At 40.4% G+C, this 13,920-nt stretch overlaps 1 protein-coding gene across 4 annotated transcripts in view; it reads right to left on the bottom strand.

Moving 5' to 3' along the window:
- ITGB8 (integrin subunit beta 8) overlaps positions 1-13,920 on the bottom strand; it is a 90,594-nt gene that overhangs the window by 14,235 nt on the left and 62,439 nt on the right. For 3 of the 4 annotated variants that reach the window (XM_008261486.5, XM_008261487.4, XM_017344297.4), the window contains exons 7-9: positions 6,390-6,485; positions 3,268-3,357; positions 1,717-1,857 (exon numbers count right to left, since the gene is read on the bottom strand). In XM_008261486.5, the coding sequence (XP_008259708.4) occupies positions 1,717-1,857; positions 3,268-3,357; positions 6,390-6,485 (327 nt within the window). 4 annotated transcript variants of the gene reach the window in all.

Raw genomic sequence — 13,920 nt, 5'->3', positions numbered from 1 at the left:
AAATCAATACAGTTGGTTTGCACTTGAAATAGTTTTTGTTTTTAGGATTGTTAAGGATTAACAGATGTGTATGGTAATGTGGCCCCTGCCGTTCTGAACAGTGGAACAAAACTTAGGGTTGATGTAATTAGGAGGGAGGGCAAATGAATATTCCTCAGAGCCAAACTGCTTATGTTACTTGGTTGAAAGTGGAGGGGAAAGGGGATGCAGGCAAAGAAGAGGGGGAAAAAAGTAAGAAATCAGGAAAATACTTCTTCTAAAATAGAGATTTTTGAAAGAAAGAACTACTCATAAAAAATTGGGTTTCATCACTCACTATCTTTTGCTAGTAAAAGTTTTCTCTGTATTTAAATCATAAATATTTTGTAAACTGCTGTGTAATACCTTTTGAACAAAATCCAAAGAGTGATTATAGAGGGAACTACAGAATTAGAAGCTTGCAATAATTAGTTTAAAATATACAGCTCAGAGGAAAAATATATGTGCTATTGCAGATTCTAAAATTTCCAAGATGGGATAATATATTCTAATTAAGGAGAAAGGAAAATTCTTTCTTTTTGATCTTAGAATAATAGGACTTTCCATCTCTTTCAATAACTCTTTACCTATAGCATGCCATTGAAGTAATTAACAATACCATAATACCTGAGAGGTGGAAGAAACAGGGATTAGAAATCCTATAGTCCCAGCCATTTATTTAATATATTTATTTAAAAATTATTTATTTAAAATTATTTAAAATGAATAGAGTGTGTGTTTGGCAGGGGGTCAGGTCTCTACTTGGGGCACCTGCAGGTCAGAGGGCCTGGATTTGAGTCCTGGCTCTTCCTAATTTCAGCTTCCTGCTCATGTGCATTCTGGGACGCAGCAGGTGATGGTTGAAGGTTGATGGATCCTTGCCATCCACATGGGAAACTTGGCATTCGGGGAGTGTCTCTCTCTCCTCCTACCCAACTCTCTGCCTTTCACATAAAAATTAAATAAATGTATAAAAAGGTTAAAATGAGGCAATTGCTGCCCCACGAGGTGAATGACTCAGTGAAAATCAGTTCGCCTTTCAAGGATTGTGTGCCTTGCTCTGCACTCTGGCAATCCTCAGAGAATATCTCCTCTGCTTCCCTGTCCTTCTGCTGGGGGTGATCGGGGCCTCTCTTCCTTATGCCTCATCCTTTACAGTTAAGTGATGCCACTTCTCTTTTCTTAGGAGATTCTTAGTAAGTGTCCCAACCTCCTCACTCATGCTGAGTGTACCAGCACCATCACAAACTGAAAGACCTCAGAATTCCCAGCCTTCATCCTCCGCTCCCTCATTCCCACTCTTTTCTGTGTCTTGATGCTTTCAGTTTCACATTCACTCTGAAAACCCGCAGATTTGAAACCAAGATGGTATTCTATCACCACTAGGTCTGAGACAACTTACTGAAGAGATGTGACTTTTCTAACCTATGCTGGTTGTGACAACCGCTTTAGGAGCTACTCATTATTATTAAGGAAGAGCTTAATTGAATATATTGATTTATTTTAACTTGAAAGTTAATGAGAATAGTCAATTGAATTAAAACAAACAGGAACATTGTGAAGAGACGATGCAAGATACAGGGAGCATAAATAGGACGCTTGGAATAAATATGTCAAGATGTCAACAGTGGTTTGATTTTTCTATGAGCAAGCACGCCAAACAACTTAGTTTCCTGTAAGTCAGAATGGCTCACTCACACGTACTTCGTCACTGCTTGTTACATTGCTGCATCCTTCCATGCCCAGCTTCCTGGCTCCATCTGGACAGATGGCTGTGACGTTAAAGTAGACGCCTGGCACTTTGCTTTCCACCTGCACTTTCACTTCTGAAATGAGTTTCTGCAGAGACATCGTTTTTTAATTACACTCTATCGCCATTTCCAACGTAAGCAACAAAGCAGAGTCAAGCTTATTAAATCATTTTAGACTCAGCTGTTAACTAAATCCAAGAGTCTGCTCTGCAAAGGATGAATAAGAACCACATTTTCACAGTGACCTGAGAATATGTGAAATACTGAAGGGTTAGATTATCTGCACAGAAACGCCTGTATTTTCCCACGTATTTCCCATGACCGTGCATTTTGATCATTTCAAAGAGATTTCTCACTCAGCCTGTGTTACAAAGATAATCATTTTAAATCCAATAATACTGACACATATTTTAAAGAAAACATTGTGAACACATTCATCATCACAAGTGGCCATTCTTGAAGACTGAAATGTGGAACACAGCTCTGATGCACTCAGCTGCTACAGTTCGGCTTCCAACGCTTCAGACTGACATGGAAGCCAAAATGCCTACTGATCTAGGACTATGAGGTACAATTTCAGGGGGAGACCATTGCTATACTGCAGGTACAAGAAGCACCTGATAGATGTCCTATCAGATTCTTCAAGGCCTGGAGGTAAAGAACAGCTGGAGTTTGCTCCTGCTTCTTCAGCTCATTCGCTGTGTCACTGTTGGTTAATTTGCTTAGTTTCTCTGCACCTTGGTTTCTACAAACGTATTTGTAAAATGGGACTGCTGACCCTTGCCATATAGGTCAAATGTGAGGACTATATGAGATTATATGTGGAAAATGACTGGTTCTAAGTGGCATGAAAGTAATTGTCACTATTATCAAAACATCGTAACGTGTTCTAACCAGAAATGACCCAGTTTTAGAGAGCAGATATTCAAATTCTTGGCCATCAGCATCCAATTAATAAGAGAGTAAGAAGGTAGCTATTAAGGTGATTCTTTTCACCAAACCATTTCACAAAACTGCTAAAATAATTGGATAATTGTCTGACCACAGAGACTTAACAGAGTCCTCTTAGTAACCTCTATATCTCAGATAGTTCATTTCCCTTGGTGGACTTTTTGCTTTAAATATTAGTGTGAGTTTCTTATTTTACTTTATGACATGGGATTTTTGCAATGTCTTGCTAATAAAGTATATTGCATAGCCATGGTTTGGTGACTTCTTGAACTTTGAGTTTGGAAGGAAGTTGGGTTATCCTCTAGCCCAGTCTTATTTTCTTGTGAATGGGGATAATTGAGGGACAGAAAGCTGAAGTGACTTTTCCAAGGTACCATTCCTAGTAAAGCTAGGGCTAAGCTCCAGGTTCCTAATTCCTGATGTTCTTTCAACCACTCTTCTCAACATTTATATCTTGCCAAAGAATATACATATAATTTATATCTTGGCACAGAAATCAGGGTTAAAATTTACTGTCTGCAGAAACTTGGGTGAAATATATGCATACCTGATAGGCTTCTACTACCAAATTATTGAGGTTTGCAGCCTTTGATTCTATTTCACCAGCAATGGTACCCGGCAAGAGGGGTAGAAGGTCCTGGAAGACATATCAGTAGCATTTATGTAATGACAGTAGTATGCAGTGGTTTAACAGTCAGCAAATATTAAAACTTTCTTATATTTCTCAGAAAAGGGTGAGCTATTGTGAGACACAAGAAAAATACAAGCAACCTAGAAGGGCAGTCACAACATATACTCCTGAAATGGTAGTGAGTGTGAGTGTGTGTGTATGTGTGTGTGTGGCTGTGCATGACACAATGGCCTAGAAACCTAATCTCCAACCACACACCGGTGTGTCCTGAAGTATCTTCCATGGAACACAGCCCCAAAAGATTTTAAACATGAAATGAGTTTGGAGGGGAAAGAAAGAAGTTCTGCATTTTATTTCTTCCCCTTAGGGACTCATAACACACACCCATAGTTTAAAAGGATCAGAACAGGCTTGCAATTTAGAAATCATTTAATATTATTTAATATGGTATTCCTAATCCTGCCTAGGTTATCAGACTCTTTTCTCATGTACCATATATAAATATTTTACAGAGCTGCTGCTTCACAGAAAAGCTTCTAGGAAATGCAGGGGCAGAGTGGGGGATACATCACAGTCACAGAAGCTTTATGGGGCAGGTGTTCCAGACGGGGCCCTTAATAACTACAGAGAAAAGTCCAAGTATTCCTAGGAGGAAATGAGAACAAGGTCTACCAGAGGTGGAGATGAAGCAGAGAGAAGAAAGTAGCTTCACTAGAATGCAGGGTGCATTTTTTATAAGGAAGGAGATGCCAAAGTGTCTCAGAAATCCATTAATTCACTCATTTTTCTACTCGACAAGTATCATCAAATTCCTGCAGCATACCAGCCGCCACAGACACCAAAGACATGGTGTCTCAGATCATAGGAAAAACATGTCACTTACAGATTCTTAAAATTCACTTATCCAATTTTATTTGGTGCCTATTGTATAGCCTTTACCATAACCTATACTACATATGCACATATGCTACTTTATAGCCTATACTACATATTTTCTATCCATCAGTTTCATAAACCATCGTCCATATGAAGCCATAGAGATCTGCACAGACCCCTGTGAGAGGGGCAGCAAGCAAGCATTTGAGTGTTGGAGAAGGCTCGCAGGGACCATGTCCTGGAGGAGCTGATGCAGGACTACGTCTTAAAAGCTGAGTACGAGTTACACAAGGGATGATGGAGATTGGCATCCAGACACGGGGCTGTGGCAGGCAGCAAGAGCAAAGGCACAAAGGAAAGAAAAGGCCTGATGCGTACGTGCAGAGGAGGAGGAGACGCCTGGCTGGAGGAGCAAGTGCAAGGCCAGCAAGAGTGGGTAATGAGGCCGCTGCTGCAAGCAGAGACCAGATGGCCTCACAGACCACAGCAGAGCCTGGTCCTCTAAGCCAGAGGCAGCCACTGGAAAAGTAAACTCCAGGAGCTCTGTGGGTGCACTTGTGAGTTCAGTAGTCCATCTGGCCACCACTTGGAAGCTGGATTAGGGAGGTCAATTACAAGGTTGTTAGAACGCAGATGAAAGGGGATGGATAAAAATGATCCCTGGGCACTCAAAGCAGGAGGCCTTGAGGGCACACATGGGACTCGCTGCAGAATTTGTCAGGCTTTGGAGCCTGTTGATTCTTACTCTGCAGAGAATTTAATTAAAACTGTACCTGGTTTTATGGCTCATTGTTCAATAGCAAGTTTACAAGGCATAGGGAGAAAGTGTGATAGCTCATAGAAGTATCAGGAAATGATCAACAGCAGAGAAAGAGGAGGCACAAGTTATAAAAATTGGCACAGTATTTAGAGGTTAAGAGCTTGGGCTTTGGGTTGTTCGAGAACGTTGAGCAAGCATTTAACTGCTCTATATCTGGTTCCTTGTCTTTACATTGGGCATATGGATCATTGTGCCCTCATTAATAAGGGTTCCTAAGAGGATGAGATGAGTTAATGTTTATCAACTCAGCAGCAGATAATAGCTAAATGCCCAGTAAGCAGAAGTGGTTCTTACTGTTAACAAAGTGGTTTGAGCCATCTATTTTGGGCCAGATTCCCCACTTCCATGGGAAAGTGGTTCTATGCCACAGTGCAATGGGTTCAAGACTCTGAAAAGGTAGTTTCTTCAAAGTTTTAAAAAAGTGAGTAAAAGGTATTGAAGATGGGCCACTTAGCAGGATTTCCATTTATAGAGTAGAAGGAAGATGCAGAAAAGCAAAGGAGCTGAGAAAACCCAGTAACAGAGAACAGAGGAGCTCGATGGGAATTAGGGCAGCACAGAGTCACAGACACGAAGGGAAGAGTGGATCTAGGAAAATTAAACTTAAGAGACTGTGAAAGGAAGTTACTCCAAGGTCACAGGGGAGCAGGTCTTGCTGTGGGAGTCCATGGTGCCTCCACAGTAATACAGTTTCCACACTTGATCTTAGCCAAAAGGCCGAGAAGTGATAGTAATACAGTTTCCAAACCCCAACAATATTATTCTTATGTATGAAGCTGTGTCAGCTCACGCACTTCTATGGGGTGACCCAGGCCAAGCTGGGTATGTTGGTGCTACTGAAAATTAAGCTGGTATTCTACAAGGGCCAGAAGATGAGGGTACTTAAAAGATTAATGGAAAAATGAAATTAAAAGATAAGTCAATTTGGTGCCCAAATTGGAGTCTATGTGTAGTTCTTTCATACTGTGCATTTTCCATGAATATCTGAACACCGCCCAAAATAAGCAAGACTCTGGACGTGAAAGGTGTAGACATGGATTATGAACTACTTATCACTTGATGAAGTCTTTTCCTTTGTTGTTGCATTCAGTACCATGTTCATTGACTATAATTCTCAAACAGCATTTGGTGCCCACACTGGGTTCCATGTGTTACCAATGTAGACAGAATTTATACTTAATGCAAAGTATAAATTTAAACTTCAGACACTGTAAAATATACTGTAGTGACTACAGTATTAAATTCATTAACTGTACAAGATATAGTAATTCCAAATCCTTACCTGTGGTTCTAAGAAGTCTTCTAATGTTAATTAATTCCTATATGTGGGAAATTAACATACCTTATACCAATGAAACTGTTTTCCTTGAACTGCAAAGATGACATTGATGTTGTTGTCTATTAATTTCTCTGAAAGTTGGCCTAGTGAGGGATGTTCCTGCAATGGATAATGAAATAAAGAAGGGAGTGAAATTAGTAGCTCAATCCCACACATATCCAAACATCTATTATGAAGAAAGCCAGTTGATTTATAGAAAATGGACTTATTTTGGAAAGTAATGGATTTACTAGATGCATTTACATTCTTTTCAAAGACAATATCAGTATCAATGTATTAAGATCTTTTATAAGTAACATAAAAACCTGTAACTTGGAAAAACAAAGAGGGCCGGATTCAACATAACACAATGAGTTCAGCACCTCTTGAAGTTGACGTTGAGTTCAAAGTGACATAACTGAAAGGTAATTTAATGTACAGAAATATTAACACACTAGTGGCATTCATGGTTTGAGGCAAAACTCAGTGTTAAATTACAAATATATATTGTATACATGACATACCTATAAATATGTATATGTAATATCATCTATATGCCCAAATATGATATTAGCATAAACCTCTGCAGTAGCAGAAAGTCCTGAACTCAACTCTCAGGTCTGTCACTTTACAGAGTTCTGGCTTTCATGATTGCTGACAAAATTAAAATGACAACAATAGTGTGTGCACCAATACAATTGGTTCTTGATTGAATAGCAATTCTGGGGCAGATGCTGTGGCACAGAAGGTTAGACCACTGCTTGGTATACCCAGATCCCCTTCCGAAATGCCTGGATTAAAGTCCTGCCTCTATTTCTAATTGAGCTTCCTGCTAATGTGTGCCATGGGAGGTGGCAGGTGACAGCGCAAGTACTTGGATCCCTGCCAGGCATGTAGGAAACCCAGATGGAATTTCAGGCTGACGGCTTTGGTCTGGCCTGGGCTTTGTTGTTCCAGGCATTTGGGGAGTGAACCAGAGGAAGGAAGAGATCTCTGCCCCAACTCTGTCTCTGTCTTTTGCCCTCTTTGTAATTCTGCCTTTCAAATAAATAAAAAGAATAAACTTTAAAATAGGTTAAAACTAACAGCAATTCTAATTTTCATTTCTAATTACTTATCTAAGATATAGATTATAGCTATCTCAACAGTATCATTATACTTAATCGATTTGCCATTTTACCTATTATAAACCTGTTTTACATGGACAAATTAATCTTGCAGTCAACGGTGGCATTCGTTGTGGTAAACTGACAGCTGGGGATGAGTAGGAGAAAGTGAGTAAAATTTAATTTAGAAGATATGAGAAACCTGCAAACTGCAGACATTTCATTGTAAAACCATATTAGAACACTGTTGTTTCTAATTCAACCTTTGGATCTACTTATCTCGCCCACCACCTCCTTTCCTCCAGTTTGTTATACAGGCTCCAATACCTTATTGTGAACTAGAGTCCCCAAGAACTTGTTCCTTCTGTCTAACTCTGTTTTGGTGCCTGCTGGCCTGTCTCCCACTAGCCTCCTTCCTCCAATGCTTCCTTTCCACAAATGCTCTTCTAAAAGTCAAACTTGTGTCTCCAATCTCAGGTTCATCACTGGACACCTCCCAGTGAGATGATACCAACACTCACTTACAGGAGCCTCTGCCTGCCCACCGGCACCTAGTGCATATGGCCAAACTTAATTAGCATCCTGTAATTCAGGTTCAAATCCCTCTATACTTTTTGTTTCTTATTAGATCTTCCAATGTTAAAAATTTCACTAAATCATTTTGGTTAACATTTCTGCATTTTGACAACCATATGAATTTGGTAAAATTAATTAGTTTCACTTACAGTCTAAGTTCTGTGACCCAAATATTACATTTATACATGGACATAAGATATCATTTTATGCTTAAAAATGCAATGACTAACATGAGTAACCATAACAAATGTCATTTCTTTCTATGCTGTTCTATAAATGTGATAGAAAAATCAAATTTCCATGAATTGCATTTAAATGTGATATGAAACCAGTTTGTGAAGACACAGGGTATTATCACCTAGGTTTGCATAATGAAAGATTCTTAAGAAAATTATTTTAAAGTATTAGAAAACAAATCCTCCAAATATAAATTTTGCTGGTTAAATTCTTATTCCTGTTCCTAATACAATGTATAACCTTAAAATGCATTTATGACAGCTTGAAAAATGCCAGTAAGTTAAAAAGAACAAGTAAAGGCAACGTAGAAGCAGCCGTATTGGGAATAATTTTTAATGGCAACAGCCACTTTTCAAATCTTTTTGCTTTGACAAAAAATAATTGCAGCTTGCCAAGCACTCACCCTTCTTAATTTTTAAAACCATTCCTATTTTACAGGAAATGTAATCCATATGTTTTTAACCAGTTTACCCTCAACTCACATGAAGTCAATATTCAAAGAGCAGCCTAAGATGGAAGCAGCTTTTGAAACCCTCTTAATCTCTTTCCCTGCTCCAAAGACAGGAAATCCAATGGACCAAAAGCACGCAATCTTTAAATCTAGAATATTCGAGCTTGATCTGGAGTTCATGAAGAAAGTTAGGTGGAACACACTTTTTGAACCCTAGAGAGAAATCTCTTTGAAAAGAAAAGTGCAAGTAACCCAGGCAGATTTTTTTTTAATTACAAATGTATAACAGATGTTTAAATAAGCCAGCGTTGACAGCAGACCTGTGGAGGAACAGCCATCGCTGAAGCCCTTCCCCTTCCTTCCATGAAACGTATTATCCTCTGCGAAGCTTTCTCTTTCATGTCCTCCCTGTTACCAGCAGGGGAATGCAGTCCCTCTCAGCCATCTGTCCTGTTCTGCTGATGTCACTGTTCCTGTACTCCAACTCCAACTCCCCCTCTGGCTAACCCATGACACGGTGCTTCTCTAACTCTGCAAACAGTGAGTAGAGCTAGAAGGCAAGAGGGAGAAGGGAAAGTGCCCTCCTTACTCAGGTTACGGGGACTGATATAAGTGTCAGAGGAAGAGCAGGTGAGGGTCACTCACTGAGAGCTGTTTCACTTAAAGCGATGATGCAGAGCCATGGGGTGGGTCTTCTACACTTTATTTGATAGGACAGGGAGAGATAGAGATAGATGATAGATATGTAGTAGACAGTCAGATAGACAGGCAGAAAAACAGACCCAGATAGATCTCTCATCCACTGGCCCAAATGCCTGCAAGAGCCAGGGCTGGACCAGGCTGAAGCTGGGAGCAATGAACTAAATTCATGTTTCCCAAGGGACAGGCAGGGACCTAATTCCTTGAGCCATTCCCTGCTGCCTTCCAGGGTGCACATTAAATGCAGGAAACTGAAAAGGGAGGTAGGGCCTGAAATTGATCCCAGGAAATCAGATTTGGGACACAGACATTGCAACCACCAGGCAAAACTGCCTGCTCCCAGCAGATTTTAAGAATGTATGGACCCAAGTGGACAAAAGAGAAGTGTATGACTCTTTTCATATTAAGGGAAATTCATAAAAATCATTTCATAAGATATATAAAATTTGAAGTGTTAATGAGAAGATAAAAAACTCAACAACTTAGTTACACAGAATGCTCAGTGGTCTGGATTATTTGGTGGAATTTATTTTCTAAAGGAGAGACAAATATCAAAATGCCATGGGAGCAGTCTGATAGCAGAGGCTGACTTTAAATTAGTCTTGTTAGTCTAAATCCAGTCCCATCCCATAGCCTATTTTCTATCCACATGGCTTTGTAGTATAACTTTATATGTCAGGGTTTCTCAAGAGTGGTGCTGTTGACATTTTGGGCTGGATGTTTCCGGTGCAGGGAGGAGGATGCTATGTGCACTGTGGGAGGATTAGCAGCATCCCTGGCCTCTCCCTGCCAGATGTCTCTGCTGCCCTCTTTCTCCACTGTGACAACCCAAGTGTCTTCTGACACAAACATCCTTTACAGGGTAAAACTGTCCAGCTGAGATGGTCTGCTCCTCTCTGGGAATGAGACTGTTTTGTGTGTGTGTGTGTGTCTGTGTGTGTGTATGTGTTTTGGTAGAGATTTATTTATTTGAAAGGCAGAGTAACAGAGAGAGAGAGAGAGAGAGAGAGAGAGAGATTCTTCCATACACTGGTTCACTCCACAAATGGCTACTGGGGCTGCCCCAGGCCAAAGCCAGGAGCCCTGCATTCCATCCAAGTCTTCCCCATGGGTGTTAGAGGCTCATGTACCTGGGCCATCTTCCACCACTTTCCCAGGTGCATTGGCAGGGAGCTGGATCAGAAGTGGAGCAGTGGGGACTTAAACTGACTGTCCAATATGGGATGCCAGCATCACAGGCAGTGGTTTAACCCACTGTGGCACAAAACTGGCCCTAGGACTACTTACTAAGAGACAGTTTTTAATAAAAGACTGCTTAATAAAGGCATTTGAAGGTCACTCACAAAGGCTGAAGGTGCTCGTGGATACATGTTGACTGGCCTTTCCTTCATATTTGGTCTCTGAAGATGTTTAGGTCTCTGCCCAAAGTAGAGTTGATTTGTAATCATGATACTCTATTCACTAAAGGAGGGCACGGGCTAGTAATTTTTGCCAGGTTTTCGAGAAGAATGGCAACAGTTTTCTGTTTCTTTAGAGCAGTTTCCAGGTTAATTGGGACAGTCCATTCCATAAGTATTTTATGAAATAAAATTTGATTTTGATTTATGATTTGATAAATTTCATAATTTGATAAATTTCATAAATTTGATTTATGAAATAAAATTTGGTTTGAATTTGATGGTGCCATCTTTGCAAACTCTCAGTTTATCCTATTCAGAGATACTTGGGTTACTTTGAGCCTGGTACAGGTGATTTCTGCATAAAATATTACCTTTTTGTTAAAAAAAATCCTACTAAATACTGACTGCAGAGACGTTGTAAGTTTTTAAAAGCAAGATGTAACATTGCATTTGTTAATGCAACAATGCATTTGTTGAAAAGAATTGCACATGGACTTAAAGCCTTCTAGGTGTATTCAGTGCCTGGCGCAGAATAAATGCTCAATAGATTAGCATATTTGGGGCCAATGTTTAGTTTAGTGATTTAGTTGATCTCATCCCCTATTGGAAGAACTGGGTTCAATACCTGGCTCTGGTTCCTGACTCCAACTTCCAGGTAACATGGACCTTGGGAGGTAGCAGTGATGGCTCCAGTAACTGGGTTCCAGACACCCACATGGGAGACCTGGACTGAGTTCCCAGTGCCTGGCTTCCTCCTAAGCCCAGCCCAGCCCAGCCCAGCCCAAGCAACTGTGGATATTTGATGAGTCAATCAGTAGAGAGAGGCTCCCTGTCTGTCTCCCTGCCTGCCTGCCTATTTGTTTTCCTTGCTGGCTATTGAAGAATAAATGAAAAATAAATCAGTGGGGCTGACGTTTTTGCATAGTGGGTGAAGATGCTGCCTATGGCACCAGCATCCCATCTGGGTGCCGGTTCATGTCCTGGCTGCTCCTCTTCTGATCCAGCTCCCTGCTAATGGCCTGGGAAAATCAGCAGAAGGCGGCTCAAGTACTTGGGTCCCTGTACCCCCGTGGGAGACCTGAATGAAGCTCCTGGCTTCAGCCTGGCTCAGCCCTGGCCATTGTAGCCATCTGGGGAATGAACCAACAGATAGAAAATAATCTCTCTCTCTCCTGTCTCTCTCTCTTTCCAACTCAAATAAATAAATCTTTAAAAATGATCATTTTTATTAGCGCTTATCCAAGACAAAGCAGCCCAGAAACAGGAGAGAGAAACATTTTCAAGTTTCTGACGTCCAAGAGGTTCTTTCTACTCACAGGGCAGCAAAGACAATGAACAAATCCCTTAACTAAAAGATGGCAGTGAAAGCCTTAAATGCAATTCTGTGCAGTATTGTTAATTATCAATGTCCTCCAGATTTTGAAATGTCATAAAAATCCCTTTTGGAAAAAATAGATAAAAACAGTGAAATAAATGTGGTAACTTTATGAACATTCATTAAATCAGGTAGTAAAGATGTGGATTCAATTAGTTAAGTATGTTCTTACGTGTTCCTCTCCCTGCAGTTCTAGGACAACTGAATAGAGTCCAAAGTAGCTGGACTTTGTGGCAAATAGAAAGACTGTTCAGTGGCGTCCTAGAAGTTGAGTCTCCGTGAGGCACAGATGCAGGAGAAGAGGAACAGTGCTGATGGTTTTCACCCGAGAGAGCAAAGCTGTTCAGCTGTGCCTAATATTCCTGCAGCAATACTGCCCCAGGTCTCTAAGCTGCACCTGCTCTACCCAAAGGAGGCCACAGCAAAAGGCACTAGGAAGCCAGGGGTAAGGGAATCCTAAGGAGGTAGCAGCATCTCTGATCACCATGTCACAGGACACTGAAATACTCAGTGGAAAAAGCCACACCAAGCCTGACCTCGTGACTGCTAGCAGACAGCAGGAACGTGGCAGGAGCTCACCGAGCCGAATCTTTCTACTCAGGACCGACAGTCACACCAACATCTGAAAACCGCACTGATGAGGTCCACTGGGTGACCTCCACATACTTGCTCCTTGTTCTCCTCTCATTGTGACTGAAGATCTTTGTGCTGTTCTCAGCCTCTGCCAAGGGTGGGGTGAGTGGTTTCTGGGAGGGCTGAGAGAAGCTGGAATAACCCCGGAGGAGCTGGGTGCGGAGGCAGGGTGAAATTCCAGACCCTCGGTATTAATAACCCATTTTCTACACCACAAGCAACTTTCATATGGACATCTACCATTACAGAAAGAACTCTCCTTATTACTGGTTGTTAAACTACTTGGGTTTCTGATTCATGCACTCAGTCTTGAAGAAAAAGCAGTAAAAGATGTTATGTTATTCTCTTGTGTAACATCATTGCCAATATACAAATATAAGCAATGTGTACACATAAACAATTTTAAATTATACCTTATTTTGTAATTTACATAAGCTAAATCCTAAGTAAGATGCACTCAGAAAATTAGAGCAGAAATTACACCAGGAACCTCATGTCTACACGTCTCCTTTTCAGTTGAAATTCCATGACAAAGTGGACAAAAATTATAGATTTTAACATAAGATTGAGATGGATTTGGCCCAGCTCTGCAACTTAGTGATTTTTCAGCTCTCTGTCCTAAGATAACTAACTTAACTTTTCTGACCTTTGACCTTTCAGTATGTGAAAGGAGATACTTATGATAATCCTATGGAGTTGTTGTAGCCATTAGCTTGACACTGTTTGCTGGAGTGCTTTCAGTTAACACATACTCAGTGCTAGTTGTTATGATTCTGGGGTTTGCACTGACCTTCATGCAGCAGTTATGTGCATAAGCAGTGGAACTTTGGCCTTTGTAATTTGGATATATATGAGGGTATTTCAAAGGTTTGTGGAAACTAGAATTAAAAGATGTTTATTTTGGTGCAAAAAATTGAAATCCTTGCATACAAGGAGTCTAAAAGGTTGGTAGAAAATGCATATTATGAAAAGCTATGCATGATTTCAAATTTTCTTTGCACAAAAATAAACTCAAATTAAAAAAAAAAGATGTATTATTTAATTTGAAAGGCAGACTATCAGAGAGAGAGAGAAGGAG

The sequence above is a fragment of the Oryctolagus cuniculus genome, chromosome 16 (assembly GCF_051225735.1).
Source record: "Oryctolagus cuniculus isolate XC-2025 breed Fujian yellow rabbit chromosome 16, ASM5122573v1, whole genome shotgun sequence".
In the NCBI taxonomy this organism is placed as follows: domain Eukaryota; kingdom Metazoa; phylum Chordata; class Mammalia; order Lagomorpha; family Leporidae; genus Oryctolagus; species Oryctolagus cuniculus.
This window is presented reverse-complemented; position numbering and strand designations above follow the sequence as displayed.